This window comes from Ictidomys tridecemlineatus, chromosome 3 (assembly GCF_052094955.1).
Source record: "Ictidomys tridecemlineatus isolate mIctTri1 chromosome 3, mIctTri1.hap1, whole genome shotgun sequence".
Lineage (NCBI taxonomy): Eukaryota > Metazoa > Chordata > Mammalia > Rodentia > Sciuridae > Ictidomys > Ictidomys tridecemlineatus.
The window spans coordinates 205,005,157-205,025,490 of NC_135479.1; the positions used below are offsets into that span (position 1 = coordinate 205,005,157).

At 51.1% G+C, this 20,334-nt stretch overlaps 1 protein-coding gene across 4 annotated transcripts in view; it reads left to right on the forward strand.

Moving 5' to 3' along the window:
- Hunk (hormonally up-regulated Neu-associated kinase) overlaps positions 1 to 17,996 on the forward strand; it is a 99,708-nt gene extending 81,712 nt beyond the window's left edge. For 3 of the 4 annotated variants that reach the window (XM_005323539.4, XM_078044530.1, XM_078044531.1), the window contains exons 8-11: positions 2,501 to 2,584; positions 7,148 to 7,195; positions 12,155 to 12,338; positions 14,739 to 17,996. In XM_005323539.4, the coding sequence (XP_005323596.1) occupies positions 2,501 to 2,584; positions 7,148 to 7,195; positions 12,155 to 12,338; positions 14,739 to 15,397 (975 nt within the window). In that variant the 3' untranslated portion in view covers positions 15,398 to 17,996. The remainder of the gene's footprint in view (positions 1 to 2,500; positions 2,585 to 7,147; positions 7,196 to 12,154; positions 12,339 to 14,738) is intronic. The other variant, XM_078044529.1, reaches the window with a different exon arrangement.
- The last annotated feature ends 2,338 nt before the right edge of the window (positions 17,997 to 20,334 follow it).

The following is a 20,334-nucleotide window of genomic DNA, read 5'->3' on the forward strand; positions in this document are numbered from 1 at the left end:
TAGAAAACATGGCTTGATATATGAGGGAGCTCTACAGAAGGTTTGTTGAACAGTTGGATGAAAGTACAGATGTTTCCAAGCTGATTCAGCTTCAGATAGTTGCTAGATTTTGCTTCCGTAGGGAATTATCCACAGATTTTTTTTTTTTTTGATGAACCACCAAGAGAAGAAACATTCTCTACAGTGAAAGGCATTTCAAAATGAGAACGATGTTTTATGGGTGTAAAATATGCTCTGTGTAAGCAGAGAATCTATTCCACTGGGAATAGATTTGTAGCTTTGAGGTTGCATTTCAGTGTTGTTGCATCACTCATAGGAATCTACTGTAGGAAAGGTGTCAAACCCAGAAAAACAGGACTTTTGACACTCAGTGCATGTATCAGTCCATTTTCTGTTGCTGTGACAAACTACCTGAGGTAGTTTGTTCATGGTTTTGGAAGCTCAATGTCCAAGATCAGGAAGCTCCGTCTGCTTGGCCTCTGGGAAGGACTCCCTGGCTGTATCACAATATGGCAGAGAATAGGAAAGAAAAGTGACCACATGGATAAAAGCCAAGTATGTTGGATGGCCTCACTTTGTAACTGCCTCCTCCTAGAGTACTGCCTCACTCCATAAGATAAAGTCTCCAATGACCTAATTATCTTGCACCAGGCCCTGCCTCTATAAGGTTCCACCACCTCTTAACTTGACCACGTGGGGAAACAAACTTTTATTAGCACATGAATTTTCACAGGTCATACCATAGTTTATTATTTTATATTTAGGATTTTACTAGGTGATAAGGAGAGATTAAAAAGATCTCTGTACCACACAGTGTTCTCTATTCTCATCATGAGCAATTCAAAAGACACGGGACCTGAAGCTGAATCATATGCTCCAAATTTCTTTTATCTTATCCTTTTAAATTCCTATTGCATATTTTATAATGCAGATGATATATTAGTACAGTGGTTCTTGCTTATGATTGATGGCTGAATGTGCATATCATCTACGTCCCTCTATACTTTTTCCACTCCTAAGGGCTCATGGTGATACTCTTTGGAGACCACCATGCTAGAGAGGGCAAAAGTTTTCAAATGGTTCTCAAGTAAGAGAAGAGTTAACACACTGATTTTCTTTTTTAAGAGACAAGTGTTATTTGAAAATCAAGAAGGATTTTCATGAAACTAGCCATATTATAAAGTTCATGATTTCATGTTTTACGGCATGACTGCCGCTTCCCTAAGTTAACAGATCCAAACATTCTGGTTTTTGAGTGCTTTACCAAGTAAGATGGGAGAGGTGTTCATTTTTAAAATAGTTTCCTGTGGCTGCTTTCACATTTTCAGATTTAAAAAAATTTGGTCATTTGTGCACTTGTGAAACAATTACATGGTGCATCTGAATCAGGAAAGCTGTTTTGCTGAGAACTCTTGATTCGTTTGGGTGTTTAGCTTTTTGCTACGCTTCTGTCCCTCTGCTTTGTCTGGACTTGGAGTGTCAAGTGTTGCTGGGCATGGTTTTGTCTGCTGAGAACATTCCCTGGAAACTCAGCTGACAGTTCAAACAGGAGAAGGTTTTCCTTTTTTGTGTGTTGGTTTCACGTTTAACCCTTCAGTTGTCGGGCATGCCTGGTCTGATAATCCAAACTGGAGGCAAGTGGCTGTTTTTAATCCAAAGTGAATTAATCTCCACAGACAACTACGGCTGGCCTGCTCAGGGATTTCCAGAGGTGGCTAATTTAATCGCACCGTACGCACCATCCCGGTTACTAACCTTATCAGCCAATTACTAACCATCCACATATAATTTTTTAAATCTAATCCACTGAACTAAAAAGTAGTATATGATACCTTAATTATTTTTGCCTTTTCTTTATTTTCTCTTGGCTTCTTCTTTTTAAAACGAGGAAGCTAGAGAGTCTGTAAGGGCACTCTTGATTGTCTTCCCACCCCTAATCCATGCCATCATTCTCCTGCCTTCTCCACTTTCATATTGATTGATTGATTCGATAATTAGCCACTTCATTTTCTCTGTCTCCAGTCAAAATTCCACCTTTATCATCTTAGGTGCAGTTATCCATCTTCTTTAAGGCACAGGATGAATTGCAGTGGCTTCCCTTTGGAGGGTTATGTTGTGCTAAAGTAAGCAGACAAGTGAGATTTAGACCCCGTTCAGTGCTTTCCAAAAGATAAGTTGTCTTGCCTGCTCCCCCCGTTTGGCTTCTGCTTTCCAGCCTGGAGCAATCGCTGTTCCTCAGATGAAAGAACCCAAGCCCAGCAGTGGGTAGTGACTGGAGGGTCACCGGCCCTTTGCTTCAGAGCCCATAATAGAAGCAGCCGCCAGACTCTGGGTCCAGTCCCCTCCATGCTGCGTCCTCGGATGAGGCGGCACCTTGCCAAGGCTTACCAACCCTTCTTGGCACTGTCCCAGACAAGCTCTGGTTTAAAAATGAATGACTGCTTAATGGACATTTCCATTTCTCAGACTTACGCTCTGCTTTTCTTCCCTCTGCTGGTAGAAGTCCGACGTCCAGGACAGTGTGTGCTACAAGACCCAGCTGTACCAGATCGAGAAGTGCAGGGGCCCCAAGGAGCCGTATGAGGTGAGTGTCCCTGAGGAAGAGGGGAGGGTGGACAGGAAGCTGGTTACTGTGGGACAAGAGGTACCAAGAGACGGACACCCTGTCACTGAGCCCTTGGGAATTGGTTTGCTGGAGCACCGCGGCCCAGTCCCCGTGCTGCAGTCCTCCCTGTGGCCACCTGTCAGAGTCACAGGGAGCATTTAAACATCCGGGTGCCCAGGCCCCGCTGCAGAAAGTTATATCTAATCTCGGGTCAATGTATTTTAAAGCTCCCTGAATGATTCCGATGAGCAGTCAAGGTTGGAAACCCTTGTCCTCGCTCCAAAAGGAACAAACAAACAAACAAACAAAAAGACAGGTGCCCAGAATACAGCTGGATGCCAGGAGAGAGCAAGACGAGGAGCAGGGAACGTTCCGGAGGACAGCGAGCTTGTCCAGTCAGCTCTGTGGTGACTGGATGCCGTGGAGAACATTCCTGAGGGGAAACGGTTAATTTCAGAGTAAAAATCAGTTACAACCTCCAATCCCACACACCCAAGGCCAGGAGCACGGGCCTCCCTCTTGTCTCCGTCAAGTGGGCTCTTCTTTCTCAGTTTTTTCCCAGGGAACCCACTCCCACTCTCTCTCTCTCTCTCTGAAAATCTCCGCCATGTCCCCTGTGTCCCCGTCACAGGAACCTGTCCTGGGACACTCAGGAATTCCCTCATGGGATCTTCCTTGCCCGGCCACTTCCGTTCCTTTCTCTGGTTAAGTTTTCCTGGTCCCCCGAGTCCCGCACACACACTGCCTGCGGAGGATTCTCTCTGGGGCTCCCTGGGTCTAGCTGTGCCCAGGACGAGACGATCCTGTGTGAATTGGTGGGAGCTCGGGACAGGGCTCATCCCTAGGCGCCGGGCCAGGGGCGAAGGCATGGCTGCCCTTCCTATAGAGAGCGAGGGGCAGAGGGAAGGGGCAAAGACGGTGACGAGGAATGGCCAGGGAGGAGAGGCCGGGGGGACCCATGCCAGGGAGACTGTGGCATGGAGAGGGTGGCATGCAGACCTGAGCAGAGCTGGCCGGGCAGTTAATGCCCAGAGGGTGTGGGGAGGGCCAGCCCTGAGGAAGTGGAGGAGGAGGAGAGTGATGGCGTGGGTTAGGGGTGGCAAGACGGTGCGCCTCGGGCTCCGGGTCAGGCTGCTGGGGTAGAGGAGAGCGAGGTGGCCCCGGTGGAAGGACATGCAGGGCCGGAGGCGGAGCCAGGGTAAGCCTTGTCCCTGGGCTGATGCCTCTTCATCTGAGACCAGCTGTGGGGCACAGGACGACGGGGTGGAAGGAGCTTTCGGAGGGTGGGTCCTGCCTGGCAGGGGCTGAGCCACCAGCTCCCATGTGGCCGTCGGGCGGAAAGCAGCCGAGCAGGGATGGGTGGGGACCGGAGCCCCAGCCCCTGGCCAGTTCCTACCACATGTGACCTCTCTTGCCTGAGTGAAGATGATTCCAGTCTAGTGTGCCCAGAAGCAAGCTGTCCTCCCACGCATCCTCCCCAGGGACACGGGGCAGAAGCCTGAAAGACCTTCTTCAAGCTTTCTCTTCTTTTCCTTATCCCCAGAGCCAGCCCCTCGGCTGAGTGGGCTCCTAAGTCTCTCCTCTGCTTTCTTGTCCCTGTCCCCCGCCTGGTCCCAGCCTCTGCCCTGCCCCTCTGCCGTCTCCTCCCTTGTTCCCTGGGTTCCCCGGTGGCTGCCCCCCACCCTCTTACCCACACGGCAGCCAGAGCGAGCTTTCACCCTCTGCTGGCCTCTTGTCAATCATGTCACCCCCTGCTTGAAGCCCGAGGGGGGTCCTTCTCCCAGAAAGTGGACCCTTGGCAGGGCCATCCGTGTGGGTCAGCTTCTGCCTGATGTCCCAGCCCCATCCCCTGCTGCTTGCTCCGTGCCTGCCACCCTGGCCCTTCAGGCTTGCTGTGCCTCCTCTGCCCGCCAGGGCTGTGCACACACTGTTCCCTCTTCTAGAAGTTTCTCCCCACCCCTCTTTCCCAGCCAGCGTCCATGTATCCTCAGACCCCAACACGAGTTCAGCTCCCCACGGACCCCTGCCGTCCCCTGATCTCTGTCCACCCTCCTCGGCGGCCGTCACTCCACATTCTGCATTCTGCTGTTCACATGAGCAGTTTTTCATTTGTTTGGGGATTATTTGGTCAGTGTCTCTGTCCCACTCTGGACTGAGTTCCATAAAACAAGGATCAGGTCAGTATCTCTGGCATCTACATGATGCCTGGCATCTAGTAGGTGCTCAATAAATACTTGATAAATGAATAGATCAGAGAATCCAGGGAGCCTTGTCCCAAGTCTTGGGAAATGGATAGGACTGAGGGAAGTAGGTGGAGAAGGTAAAGGTTTCAGGTGGGACACCCCGGGGATTAAAGTGAGGGGGAAGGTGTGGCCCATGAGGCATTATCACCACCAGATGGCCTTGTCTTAAGGCAGGGTGGGGCCTCTCCTGGTCACCCGCACTGAGCGTGGCCCTCAAGCTGGAGTCTGGGGGATGCAGAATTAACTGGTAAGCTTCCCTGCCTGTTGGTTTGTGTTTAATTCAAATAACACTGCAAACTTAGCTGCAGCAAGTGCCCAGTCTACGTGTCCTAAGCAGCCCCGGGTCTCCTTGCTGATGCCCTTGGCGCGCTCCTCAGCCCCAGCGTTTGTCAGAAAGTGCCAGAATCCTGATGCGAAATGGCCCCTTCTTTCATTCAGAGCCTTTTTCTCTGGTGATTATTTCACTTGGCCCAGAGACACATGCTGAACGTTTTAAACATTTGTTGAAATATTGAACGGTTAGGATTTAAATAGGAACACTAATGGGCAAACAGCATTTCAATTTTCTATGATCCATTTGTTTTCTCCAAACGGCAGCGATACTTCTGCTAATTAGATTACAGGCTATTACTAGATGGCACAACTTGTCTCGGTTGGAGCCTAGAAAGTGGAATGGGGCTTGTTAGAAAAAGCGTTCAGAGGGTCTGAGAGGACCCAGCCCTCCCGGTAAAGCCACTCACAGCCGCGGGCTCCCACCAGTTAGTTGCCATTGGCTGGCCCAAGAGGAGAGGTGACCCTGCATGGGTGGGGCAGGGCGTGGGGACAGGGGGCGCGGGGACAGAAGTTGCAGGTCGCGTGCAGGTGACTGGGGTGTGACTCAGGGTCCATGTCCCCCAAGGATGTCATCAGGCTCTGTCCCTGAGGACAAGAATGGCCTCTTCTTTCCTATTCATTCCAGATCTTTTTCTCCTAGGAGACAAATGAGCTGAATTGAATTTAAAAAAACTTCCCCCTTGGGATTCCAGTGCTGTGATGTGAAGACTTACCCTTCTATTTCTTCTTGTGGAAGGCAGAGATTGTATTTGTAAAAGTGGGACGCGTGTCTCACCTGAAGACACCTGTGTGTGTGTGTGTGTGTGTGTGCGTGTGCGCACCTGCCTGAGGGACCCTCTTCCTCAAAAGGGGGCTGTGGAGGACAGAACTTAGGTTGAGGTGGGGCTGCAGGCAGCATTTTTTATTTTAACTGGTTGTTAAAGCTGTGTGGAGCCCAAAGTCAGTCTTGTTTAAAAAAAAAAAGTAATGTTGCTTCCTAGAAAACAGAAGTAGGAGGTCTTCTCTACCATGGGACATTGGGGTTTTGGAAGACAAACTGTGCAGGAGGGAGGCGAAGGGCTTATGGTGATCCAGCTGCTGTGACAGAGACCTCCACTGGGCGGAAATGCATTGCCTCTCGTCCTAGAGGCTGGGAGGCCAAGATCTAGGCGTCGGTTGGGTTGGTTCCTCCTGAGGGCTACGAGGGGGATCTGCTCTGGGCCTCTCTCCCTCGGTCAAGCTCCAAGACCTGCTGGCCATCTTGGGCATTCCTTGGATCGTACGTGGCCACCATGGTCTCTCCCATGGGGTCCTCCTCTTCTCATGAGGACCCCACTCAGATGGCATCGGGGTCCACCCTAATAACCCCATTTTAACTTGATCATCTCTTATAAAAGTCCTACGTCCAAATAAGACCAGATTCTGGGATCCTGGGGGTGAGAACTTGAACAGGTAGATTTTGAGAGTGTGACTGAACTCCCAACACGCACTCGAAGTTTAAAGGGGAATGATTAAACGTTCACTTCGTGTTCACTTCAAGTTTATGTAACTTCTTAAAGTAAAGTTCAGAACCAGCTCAAACAAGCTGCGCTGTGGGCGCTCAGGTCGGTGATTCCTCCTGGGGACGGAGAGGCTGGGAGAAGACGGGGGGAGACCCTCCCAGCTGCTGGCTGGGTTGTGGTTCTGGACCTGGCCACCATTCCTGGGGGGGTTTCTGCTGTTTAAGAAACGAGCTGCTTGCCTCTTTTCGGAGCCCTCTTTTGTTCTTTGTCTCAGCTTTTAATAAAAAGTTGACCTAAACGATTTTTCCAGCGCTTGAATCAGGACATCTGCCACTATGACTTAGAGATTTAAATCTTTTTTTTCTATAAACGTTGAAATGAATGATATTCCATCAGAGCTATAGGGGAAGTTGTAGGGAGGAGGGTTTAGGGAATAAAGAGCAGATACAGCTGCTTCAATTCCTGAAAAATGCTGCTTTTCACAGGCCTCCCTGGACACCTGGACCAGAGACCTTGAATTCCATACTGTGCAGGTAAGAGCACGGAGCAATTAGCCAAGGTCCCTGGGAGGCAGGCATATCTCCTCTCTCTCTCTCTCTCTCTCTCTCTCTCACACACACACACACACACACACACACACACACACACACATTTGGGGATATATATGGGGGGAGGGGCGGGGGGAAATTGAGATGTATTTTAAGGAGTTGACTCATGTGATTCTGGCCTGGCCAGTTTGATATCTGCAGAGCAGGTCAACAGGCCTAGGAGACCTAGGAGCGTGGGTGCTGAGTTTCAAGTCTAACGGCATCTAGAAACAGAATCACATTTTCCGGAAGACCTCTTTCTTTTTTTCTCAAGACCTTTAACTGATTGGATGAGACCCACCCACATTATGGAAAATGACCTCTTTGCTTAATATCTGCCGATTTAAACGTTAACACATCTTAAAACTGCCTTTGCAGGAACATCTAGTCTGGTATTTGACGGAATAGCTGGGTACTAAACCTGGCTTAGCCAAGTTAGCACGTGAAATGAACCATCACGTAAGGGTCCCTACGGATTGCTCAGTCTCTGCCCAGGACAGCAGACACTCTGCATGCCTGTCCTTATCCTGGATTGACCTGTTGAGGGTGGGTTTATCTGAGTCCCCTCAGATCGGTGCTTTCTGTGCTGAGCTGAGGTAGTTTCATTGTCTTGCATGACCACACCCAGCTGTTCATGCCTGTTTACTGTATGTGGAGTGGGGTTTGCAATAGTCCAGCGTTTCCTGGCTCGGTGACCTAATTTATGCCCCAAGTCCCTTTTATGAATTCACTCTTGCTTTTTTTTTTCCCTGTGGCAAAGCCATGCTTTCCATTATGTGATGAGCAGCAAGGAACCAAAACCAACCAGCCAATGCCACGTGGGCCCTGGGCCATCCCAGGTGGTAGTGGTCACACCTGGTTCTGTTGCTCCCAACAGCTGGTTGAGGCTGCCCGTCAGGAAGCTCCAGAAAAGCCCCTGGTGAGCTGGACCTCATAGTCACTCAGGAAGGCAGCTTTGGCCGGCTTCAGCCCACAGGGCGCTGCTGCCAGAAGTGCTGTCGTAGCCTGTTTTCAGTTTCCCAGGCAGCAGCTCCTCCCCAGCCTGGGGTGACGGAGGCTCCGAGCATCCATCCATCCATCTTGAGCATCCGTCCTTCTTCAGTCAGTGCCTTTGCTGTTCAGACAGTGAAGCAGGTGTAGTGGGGATTCTTGCTTATCCTCACCAAGGGGGGTAGGACCACACTTTCTGTTGCAGAATGGGAAACACTTCTCTCAAGGTGAAGTGACTTGCCCCAGGGTCACCCAGCAAGTTATAGAGAGGACCAGGGATAGGTTCTAGATTTCCAGACCGCCCAGCTGCCGCCATGGCTGGGATCCTGAGAGCTCCAGGAGCCTGGAGTCATTAAAAAATGGCTGTCACGCCCCCAGTGGCACTGCACTAGGGAAGAGTCCAAGGGGGCCACCTCTCTGGAGCTCAGACCTCAGAGGCGGAGGACTGGGCCTCCTCCTCTCACTGGCTGCATGAGCCTACACAGGTCTTCCTCTAGAAGCCCAGGGGACCATCACCCCCATTTCCTTTCCCCCATGAAACAATACAAGACACTAAAAGAGTCAGGGACAGATAATCCTTATGGGCCCATATTTCCCCATCATTCGGTTTTGTCAATGTCCATGCACATTTCTAGAGGGTGCAGTTTCTAGAAAGCGAGAAGCTGTATTGTGTGTGGCTTGCATCTGGGCTTCTCTGATCTGCCACGGGGGTGCAAAGGAGATGTTCTCAGAGCCAAGAGCTTGAAGCCCTTTGCCGGCCCCCAGGCCCACGTGGGTGCTGGGGAGCAAGGCCAGGAGAATGGAGGGAAGCCAGGTCACCACAGGCTGCAGCACTGCTGGGTAGGGAGCATGCATGTGAAAGGGGGGTGTAATTAGTCCCTCTGAAGATCTTTTCCTGTTACATAAGGCAGTTTAGCATCCTGCTCCCCAGGAAGTTTCTTCTGGAGAAAGTAGGCCATGCAGATGCAAAGGTAAAATTGGGCGATCGTTGCAGTTGGTAACCTGCTCAGAGGGCAGTGGGCGCAGCTGGTTATAAACAAACACGTTGACTCTGGGCAGTGACCCTTCTGCATGGGCTGATGCAGGGTTTGTCCCCCTCGGGGAGTGGTCAGCAGTGAATTCTTCTTCACTTTTCCTAGAAACCAGTTACTGTGGAATCACTGATTTTGTTTAGCCTGGGGAAGGATGTTCTGGGGGGTTGGAGAGGACATGCCCGGGTGCAGGATCCTGGGGTCAAGTGCAGCAAGAGTGGCCTTAGCCTTTTTCTGTCCAGCAGTGAAGTTGCCCTTCCTTCTGCTCCTGTAGAGGTCTTTCTGCTTGTGGGCACACATCCCTTGGTTACAGGAGAACTTTGGTCTCCCAGGCCAACCTTGGTCTCCTTCCACAGCAAACTCTCAGGCCTTGGATGCCTCTCGGTGCTACTGAACTCCATCCGGATGGCGATGCTGACCCCAGAAATGTTGTGATTGAGCTTTAAGATTTTGAGACCCCAGGAGGGTCAGAAAGGAGCTGAAGTGGACCCCTGTCACCGCCAGCAGCTCTCTAGTCACGGGGACACAGAACAGCTTGAGGGAGACTTTGCTGATCATTTTAGAAAACAGTCCCCAAAAGGGTGACTGTAGTTTGATCTTCTCTGCCAAGGATTGTTTCAAAAACATATCACAAAAGTACATTTTGGGGTTTTTCCTTCTTAAAGTAGAAACGGCGAGTTTCATATAAAAACAGAGAGAACAAGCAAAAGAAGTTCTGCCCGACTTTTCAGGTCGGACCAGTCGTGCCCCCTTGGATCCTGGGTAGGGATGTGTGTGTGAAAGGATGTTCTCCTCTGCCTTAGAGGAGGCCTGCTCTTGTTTCATGGAAACAAAGGAGCAGAAAACAATTAAAAATTGCGATTGTCCTCTGCTGGCCTTGACCAGGGTGACCTGGAGCACATGGTCCCCTTGGTAGCTTCCCCCGTATCTTAATCCATTTTCTGCTGCTATGACAGAATACCAGAGACTTGGTCGTCGTTAAAGAACAGAGGTGTATTCCTTACATTTCTGGAGGTTGGGACGTCTCAGAGCTTGGTCCAGCATCTGGTGAGGGCCTCTGCGCCACACTGTGCCGCGTGGAGGGCGTCACGTGGTTAGGAAGTGTTTCCAAGAGACAAGAGGAAAACAGCTGAATGCACTCAGCCTTCATTAGGAGCCCACTCCTGCAACAGACAGCTAGGCCACCCCTGTGATAGCTAACCCACTCGCAGGTTAACTGACCTGCTGCAGCCATAATTAACCCACTCCTGCAGTCACGACCGTAATCCAGGCAGGAGGATAGTGCCTCTGACCGGGTCACCTTTTAAAGGTCCCTCCTCTTAATATTGAGACGGTGGCAATTAAATCTGAGCATGGGTATGGAGGGGACATTCGAACCATAGCACCAGATGGAGACCCAGAGCACATGCCTCTCCCGGCATGCGTGTGGCTCTCGGGAGCTGGCTGCCTGCCTCTCTGCACCCCTGGCATCGCCGGACCCACCCCAGGACTTGCAGGCTGTGTGGAGTGAGGCCATCACCGCGCCCACCTCAGGGTTGGGCAGTCTCCGTGTCCAGCCTGCTCTTGGTGAATTATTCAGCCATGCAGGCCATTTCCTTGTTTCTAAAGGGGCTAACAGTCTGCTCATTGCAGGTCACACTTGGTGCCGCACACGACTGTGTGTGTCCCCGTCCAAGGCCGGTGGTGACAGTGAGGATGCTGAGGAAGTTTCACCTCTCCTTTGGTCCCACCTCCACTGGGGACAAGCCACTTTGGCTAAGGGTTAGATCCTTAGGGATCTCCTGTCCCTCCAAGGGGCTCTGAAGGTTCCACGTCCCCACTTCCCTTTGTCCCCTGTTGTTCTTTCCCACAAAAAAACTCGCCTGCTCTGCAAAGGCGCCAAAAGTCCTTATTGGAAAGGCACTTTTATAAAAGTGCAGAAGTTTCCTTGAGAAGCTTTTCAGTAACAGAAATGAAAAATAGATGAGCTCTCTTGAATTGCAAATGCTCTTGAAGTTGGAGGCAAAAACGTGGCAATATGTCTTTTTCCCTCACCCGGGGCGAGGTCAGGGATGCCACTGTGTGTTTAACAGTAAACATCAAGCTTCTTCTTAGTGGCCTCCTCCTTCCCAGAAACTTGAACTTGATTAATTTTAATCAGCTCAGCCTCTGCTGACCTTTTTCAAAAAAAAATTTCAATAACTATTTATTATGCTTTCTCTAAGTGCCTAGTTTTATGGCCGCGGCTGTGGAGCTAAAGATGCATCAAATAGTCAAATTCTCTCCCATCGGAAGGATGATAGTCTAGTTGCATATGGGTAAAATGTAGAGCAAGAACTGGTGGTGCACATGCAAGTGTTAGATTCTCAAGTAAGTGCTCATAGGCTTGAGGGCGCAAGGGGCCAGAGCCCCCTGCCCAGGACTCCATGGGGCTGCATAGTTGCCTCGTTGTCCTGAGGGCCTCCTTGGCTTGACTGAATAATCAGGACCTGGTATTAAGATGGAAGCAGCGTATCTCAACCTGCAAAGCTGCCCCTGTGTGCAGAATCCCGGGGCGCCACTTTAAATGCAGATGGGAGGTTCCCATAAGTCCTGACCTGCTTCGCTCTGGCTCCTTCAGCTGTGCTAGGATAACAGGCCTCGTAAGTGAGGCCTCACCCTCGCTGGGACACCTCAAAACGTCACAGTGCCAGGGAACTGGAGACAGGCGAGGGCCCTTGTCGCCCAGGCGGAGGGACGCAGGCCCCGGTATCGGCTGGTCCTGGGCCTCAGTCCTTCCCTCGTTCAACATGCCCTTGAGAGCACACAGCGGGAAGAGCTGGAGAGTCTCCAGTCTCCTTGGTGGGTTTTCCAAAGAGGAGTCCCATTGAGTGTCTGAGCATATACATTTGCTTCTGATTTGAAGGACAAAAAGCCCAAAGAACAAGAAAAACGAGGGGATTTTCTTCATCGGCCATTTGCCAAGAAGATGGACAAGAACCCGCCGCCCTCGTACAGACAGCCTTCCGCCTCGCTCATCACGCAGATCCAGAACACCAAGGCGCTGCTCAAGGACCGCAAGGCTTCCAAGTCTGGCTTCCCCGACAAAGGTAGCTCAGCTGGGGCCCCTCTTGGCACTCATGTGGAGCTGTGAGTCCCCGGTGCTCCCCTCACAGGCCCAGGACAGAGATGATTAATGTGCCCTTGGGAAAGCAGCTGTCCCATGTTTGAGGCAACGGGAGCACTGTCGAGGGCCAAGCCGTGGGGGATTAGCCACCCATACAGGAAGGATTGGGAAAACAGGGTTCGGGCCAATATAGAAACAGAGATTGGGGCAGATGGTATTGCAGGAGCAGAGGCTGGGGTATGGTATTGTGGGAGCAGACGTTGGAGGGGGTGGTACCATGGGCACAGAGAGTGGGGCACATGGGCCTAGATTAGGGTCAAGGAGCAGAGATTAGGGTCAAGGTATTCTAGGAGTGGAGATTGGGATGTATGGTTCTGTGGGACGAGAGGTGAGGCTATAAGGTATTAAGGAGTAGAGAATGGGGTGTAGGAATAGGTATGCGTGGTCAGAAGTGGGGCTGTGGAGAACACATGGTGTTCTGGAGCCAGGGATGGTGCATGGTATTGCAGAAGAGACTGGGCTGCGGGAGCAGAGATCAGGGTGCAAGAACAGAGATGGAGCAGAGAGTGGTGGGCGGAAGCCTAGACTGGCACATGGTTTTGTTGGAACCTTTTTCAGAAAAGTGGCCCCAGGAAGGCATGGCAGTGTGACTGAGTCTGGGCTACTGGTAGAGGTAGGATGCTCGGACCTGAGTTCAAAGCCCAGCTCTGCTGCTCACAGACCCTGGGTCCTCACTGCTGCCCTTCCCTCTAACAGCTCCCACCTGTTAGAGCTACCAGGTAGATAAAGTGAGATACGCATGTAGGCCTCTGCTTGATTTGGAATCCAGCCCACTGCAGATAAATAATAAGTGTGGGTCTGCAACCTTAGGATGGGCGTGGGAGGAAGTAGGAGAGCTCACCAGGTGCGGGCTTAACACACTGGAGATGCTAAGAGCAGCGACACAGGAGCCAGGGGCCTCCTGACTCACAGCCATGAGGGAAAGGAGAGGTTCTTGTTACCAAGGGGATATAGAGGTCCCACTGTCTAATCCTTTTGTTTCAAATGTGAAGAAACCAAAATTCAGCGAGGGCCATAGCCAGCTGAGGCCAACTGAGGCTTGCTGGGCAGTAGTGGACTCATGGATGAGCCACTGTCCTGGCCCCACCCAAAGCCGCCTGCCTTCTTGGTGCAGAGGGGCAGCCCTCCTTGCAGGGAGGCCGTGTTCTCGGGCCAGCTGGTAGCACTGGAGGCCTCCGTGATGAACAAACCTGACTCCTTCCTGCTGATGGGCCTCAGGGCCGTGTGCATCTAGGAGGAGATTTATTTTGGTGACTGTGGGTTTATTTATGGGAGGCAAGGAGGAATACAGTGCCCTCCGCTGCTCCCCACATCTCTCCCCATGGGCAGCAGCTGGCACCTGCAGCTCGGCCTCTGCAGAGCCTGCACGCGGTTACGTAGAAGACAGACGCTACCTCGGAGCAGGAACTTGGCTTTATCTCCCTTAGCTCCAACTCTGGGGGGAGGGTTCCCTCTCTTCTCTGGTGTAGTCTGTGCCGACTTGAGATGGAAAATGCGGGGACTGGCCGGTGGTTGAACTACCCCGTTCAGAATGGGCTGAGGCTTCGTGGGGATCAGAGTCATGGGGGAGCCATGAAGGAGGGAAGTCCTGACATGCTGCAGCGTGGTGGCCCCTGAGGACATGAGGCTAGTGGAGTGAGCCAGTCACAGAAGAACAGATGCTCCGCACCGGAGAGTCCTCGAGTGGCCAGGTGTGCAGAGGCAGATGGTAGAATGGTTACCAGGGGTGGAGGAGAGAGTGGGAGTCCCCGTTTATCCTGGGCACAGAGGATTAGATCTGCAAGGTGAAAATGGCGCATGGGGATTGGTGGCCCAACAAGGCGAGTGTCCTTAACGTTACTGAACTGTATCTTAAAGGTGGCTGAGATGATACATTTTCTGCTATATATTTTTTACCATGTTAAATTTTCTAAAAATATACACGGGGAAATAGTCCTTCCCTTGTCAGTGTCTGAGGACAGGTTTGTGGTGCTCAGTGAGCCACGCTTCCTGCATTTCCACAAGTTCCAGGCTTGTCCCGTCAGGCTGGTGCACCTTTTTTATCCAGAGCCCCTTTGACAGGGTCTAGAATTTTAAGCCACCAAAAGGGGAATAAGATGTTAAGCCGGGGCCTCCGTCACCAGCCTTCTGTTTCCTGCATCTAGAAGGACTGTCACGGCCTCTGTGGGACCATCGGATGCCGTGGCTGAGTCCTTTGCTTCCTCCTCCTCCTGCCCCCCATGTGCTCAGCGTCTCAGTCAGACTGGGGGGCAGTGCAGGCGGGAGAGGGGCCGCGTCCCCGTCTCTGTGGCTGTCTTAATGGTTTTGTTTTCTGGGTGTGCAGATTCCTTCGGCTGTCGAAACATTTTCCGCAAAACCACCGATTCCAATTGTGTGGCTTCTTCCTCCATGGAGTTCATCCCTGTCCCACCCCCCAGAACCCCCAGGATTTTAAAGAAGCCGGAGCCCCATCAGCAAGGGCCTGGGAGCGCCAGCATCCCGCCAAAGGAAGATCCCCTGATGCTGGACATGGTGCGCTCCTTCGAGTCTGTGGACCGTGACGACCACCTAGAACTGCTGTCCCCTTCCCATCACTACAGGATTCTGAACTCACCTGTGAGCCTGGCTCGCAGGAATTCCAGCGAGAGGACTCTGTCCCCGGGGCTGCTGTCTGCAAGCACGTCACCTCTGCAGACTCCTTTGCATCACACTCTGGTCTCCTTTGCTCATGACGATAAGAACAGCCCACCCAAGGAGGAGGGCGTGTATTCCCCACCTCCAGTTCCCAGCAACGGTCACACTCAGCCTCTGGGGAGCCCCAACTGTGTGAAGAGCCGGGGCAGGTTCCCCATGATGGGCATTGGACAGATGCTGAGGAAGCGGCACCAGAGCCTGCAGCCTTGTGCAGAGAGGCCCCTGGAGGCCAGCATGCCCCCGCTGCAGCCCTCAGCCCCCGCAAGTCTTTCTTTTGACATGGCTGATGGGGTCAAGGGCCAGTGTTAACCTGGGTCCGTGAGATTCTGAGCCTCGGTAAGGAAAGCAATGGAACAGGGCTCCACACGTCTGAACCAAGGCCTCGCAGAAGCGTCCTCCACGGCCTCATCCGCTCTGCCCTGCAGTATCTCACCTGTGGATCAGCCGAAATCCACAGACCCAAAGCCTGCACCACCCAGCCTTGCTTAGGGACCCCCGAGGTGCGAGAAATCACTAGGAGGGTCAGCTACAGAGGCAGCCCGTTCCAATTCCAGTCTCAGACCCTCCTTCCTCCCGCCCCCTCACCAAGCCTCCTCCGTGAACCCCTGCTGGACTCGGGGCCGAAAACCACACTCTGACCTTCTGGGCCACTCAGATCTATAGACTGTTACCAGATCTTTCTTCACTCTGTGCTACGTGCATGCCTCCCAGTGGATTGCTCTCTGTTCGGCTGTGGGTCACAGTCTCACGGGGACCAGTAGTGTCACAAGGTCATTCATCCAGAACCTGTTCCGAGCATCCAACCCCTACAACCTAGCAGATGCTGTGACCAGGAGCACCGGGCCCTAGGAACCCCAGAGGAAGACGGGCAGAGCCTCAGAAAAGGATGGAACCCAACAGTATGAACTCTAGAAGGAAAAGACTGACAGAAACACTCATTCCCAAGCAGAGTTTTTAAGCAGGTTTTAATTTTATTTGGCCAAAACTTTCTGATGGTTGAATGATCTTGTCCAAAGAGATTTTTCTTTATATCATGTTGATAAATCAATATTGCGTAATTTTTAAGAGCCCAGATGGAGAGACGAAAAGCAGTTCCACCAAGTTAATGTCTTCATGAGAGGATTCAGCGTGGAGGGCTGGCTGGGGGGTGGTGTCTTCTGTGGTGTGGGACCGCGATGGCCTGCAAGAGGGGGCAGGACCCAGCCAGCCCGTCTTCATCCCATTGCATCCACAGAACCTTGATCCTTCCGGAAGGCGTAGAACACGGTGACAGTTGGTTCTTTAGAGACGAGAAAGGATGTGGTGGCAGAATTCAACAAGGAGGTACCAGTTTTTAGGTTGCCCAGAAATCTTGTGCGGGTTAGAGCTGAGCTGGTTTGCTGTGAGCCGTGAAGAGGCTTGCAGGAGCCCGCTCAGACACAGGACAGCTTCTTCCTTGAGGGACGCAGCATCCCTCCAACAGGGTTTCAGTTCGTGTTGTGTGTTCACACCTTTTGCCAAGGATCAAACCAAAGACGCGTTTCCCGTCTCGTGACTGTGCCGTCCCTGTGTGTGTGTGCATTTTGTGGCCCCCAGTGTTGTCTGACCGTGTCCAGCTGGAGCCTGACGGAGGCTGTCTCCACGTGGGAACTGGGTCCTGGCACTTGGCAGGGGACTCAGCCGTGGGCAGAATCGCAAGGGAAAGTCAGCCCGGGCTGAGTAGCAGTTGGTTTAGGAGACAGGCTTACAGAACAGCCTGGAGTCTCTGACTTTCGACTAGTGCGAGAAGTGACCATCGACCACTGCTTGGCCACCTCCCGGGAGTCATCTCAGTCCATTGTTCCAGTGATTCCAAAACAGGCCGGTCCCTTGAGAGTCGCAAAGCCAGCCTTCATTCTCCTGCAGCTAACCCTGAGCCAGAGAGTGGTGAGATTGACCTTTACCGTTTTCTCGTTTCCTGGTGGAGACTTCCTCTGGCCCCTCATGACTCTTACTGAGCAAGGAGAGAACCGACATTGGCTGTTGCTGGAAGCCACTGAGAGGCCCCAGTCTGGGCAGACCTAGGCAAGACCCAGGGCTGCCTAATCCCTCTCGAGGGGCTCCCTCCAGCTCTAGGGCATGTTAGGAAGAGGTCAGGATCCTGGCTGCTGGTGTTATCCCTTTATGTGCTTCAGACTGGGTTCCAAACTTCACATTGAAAATAGAACTTTATAAGTGGAGAGAAGAAAAGAATCATCTGGCAGAACCCCCAGCCGTCTGACATGAAAAGTGGACTCTCTGATGGCGAAGGATCCTTTTTTAAAGACGGCTTCCAGCTGCACCCGCTTTGCTCCGCAAGATGGCGGGACACCGACCTGTGTGTTGTGAACTTGTTGTAGCCCCTGTGTCTCTTTCTTGCATTCTACTTTCCTCGCACGTGTGTGTGCTTTTGTGTCGTCGTTAGCGTGTGAGAAACATGTTCCCCATTCTTCTCACGCTTCAAGAAAGGCCGCAGATGTCTACCACTAGCTGAATCGCGTTGCCGCTGGTAACTTGGACTCTGAACTCAGGTTTACTCTGAACCCAGTGAGAGGAAAGGGAATAGCTGTATTTTTTGGTGTGTGTGTGTGAGCATCCGGCAAATCTATGAAACCAAGTGAAAGAAGAAATGTTAAATTCTTTATTATTTTATTATATTTATATGGAAAACTTGACTATCCCTTTGGTAAGTACAAAGTGTGTTGTCTGTTTGACCCATGACTGTCCCCCCTCAGTCTGTGCCTGTGATTTCAGTAGCTACTGATGGGAATGACTGAACTGTCAACTGGTCACAAAGTCTTGCAGGAAAAGTTCATTGTAATTGTATGATTTGGTCATAAGTAAGTTTATGTCACCATTGTTAAATATATGTACTTTTATAATGACTGTGAAATACACTTTTTCCTCACTATGACGGCTTCTTTATTTGCTCATACATCTTAAAATGAGGAGATTTAAAGAACAGAATTATCCTGGGCATTTTCTACTCTAGTGCTCCAGCCACATTTCACCTGCACCAGGTATGTCTACAAAAGCCTCTGTCACTGACACACTGCAAATGGCAGCTCGGGATGAATCAGCATTTTACAGTGTTGAGGGGTCAAGATTTCCCATGGAGACTCAGAAAGCAGCACTTGCAGAATGATGTCTGTGAACATTGCTTCTGGATATTGTCCTTCCTTCAGGCCTGGCTCAAGGATGGGGTGGGGAATGATGGGAGGGGATTGAGGGGGTTCTAGATTACCTGGGTGGATTGCCCCAATCGTTGCTTCATTCCTAACTGTGCACAAGACGTTTTTCATACGTAGCAGCTTGCTTAAGCCTCGTACCCCTTTTACAGTGATGAAATGAGGCTTAGTGGACAGCATGTTTAGAAAGTAGAGAGGCCTCCATCTCTACCATACAAAGCTCACTATGGAATTGACGCCGAGATAAAGGAACAGTATCTAATTTTGATATTTTCTTGTAAGAATCACAACATTTTAGAGCAGAAAGAAAATCTGAGAATCTCTGGTTCAATCACAGCCTTTTTTTTTTCTTTTAATGAAGAGGAAGTGGGGGCCCCCAGTAGTTTCAAGACACCCAGAGTCCCCAAGTGAGCTAGCATCAGAGCTGGTCTGGAACATATATATTCCTCTCTCAAAGAACAGAGAAGTTTATGTGTGGCCACTATGTTTAGAGGGTGAAGTTGACAGCAAATGAAGCTGTCATTCCAACAGAATTTCTGAGGTTCCTACAAGGATCCAGTCTTCATTTTTAAGTTATGTGCAAAATTGTGCAGCTTCTTGTGATTCTGCACCATTCGAGAGTAACTGTCCTAATGGTGCAGATTCTTGAACATCCCACTCTTTCCACCCTCCATCACCACGTTATCGAAGCTGGAAATAGCTTTCTTACTGGACTCTGTCTTCCTTGATAGAGCTCCCAGGTAAGCAGCAGCCTCTTGATAGCGTGTTACTACTTTAGCCATTCTAAGTCTATTGGGTTTAACTGGGTGAAATCGATAAAACATCTTGCATTACAGCCATATCACAAAGTTAGACAAATTCAGAAAGGATGCAAGACTGATGTATTTTTTAGGGGGGGGGGGTCTGGAAGTCTGTTATTTTGTTTGTTTTCTTTGTAGGATCCTCCGTGTGCCATAGGCACAGTCAGAATAATTGAGAGCAGTCCTGGGAGCTGGTTCAATTTAATGTCATCACTTTTCAATGAAAGGAGCGTGTTTCCTGAGTAGTCAACGAGTGTATTATTTGTGGCAGCTTTTTTGTCAAGGGAGCTTTTCAGACATCTGGTTCCAAAGACAAATGGGGCACATATTTGTTCTTCTTCTCTGCGGATGTGTTCCCACAACGCACGGTGATGCCTGGGATTGGCTGCCTGTGGGCATCCAGGAAGGGGGAGTTGGGGAGGTTGAGCTGAGGTCTTTGAGGGAAGATGAGGAGCATCTCAGGCTTTGCACCCGCCACCAAGTATCCACATCTGAGCTGGTGTTCAGGCGATAAGGCATTTGGGGACCCACATCTGGGGGCATAGAATAGCTTGATGTGGAGCAGCCTTGGGGATCAACTGGAGTGGACTGGTTTACGTGGACAAGGTGGCACATGGCAGAAAGGACGATGCCAGGAAACTGTTACCTATTGGAGAAAAAATGAATAGCTCCGATTCAAGGGCCTCAGCTGCTTGCGTTCCCTCCTCAGAAAAGGACCTGAAAGCTATCTTGAAAGCAAAGGCTTTAACTTACATTTAAACTCTATAGGGTGACAAAAATCCATTTTTTCCTAGACCTGTGGCCACAGTCAGGTGGAGAAGGGTAGACTGCCATCCTGTCACCAGAACCAGGCTTCTTGTCTAGAACGGGTGATGGATTCATGGCAGCTCTCCTTGCCATGAACGTGACCCCTTCATTTCTGTTCTCCCCTCTGGCAACTAGGCGTTACTTGGGTGACACATTTAACCCCGAATCTCCGTGACCTTCCCCAGGAAGATTTATTTCCTACTGAAGTTTTTATGAGGCTCGCTGACTCCAAAGCAGCGATGTGGTAACTTCCATGCGGTGACTCAGGGATCCTGGCTGCTTCCAGTTTGTGGCTCCAGCCACTTAAAACGAAGCTCCTCTGGCTGCTGTAGCAAGAAAGGGAGGGCTGGGGAGTTTCCCAGCAGCCCCGGGTGCTCTGTGAGGGGCGGATCACTTCCCCCCACAGCTCATTGGCTTCAACTAGTCTTCAGGGCTTCTCGGTGAGCAAGGGGCT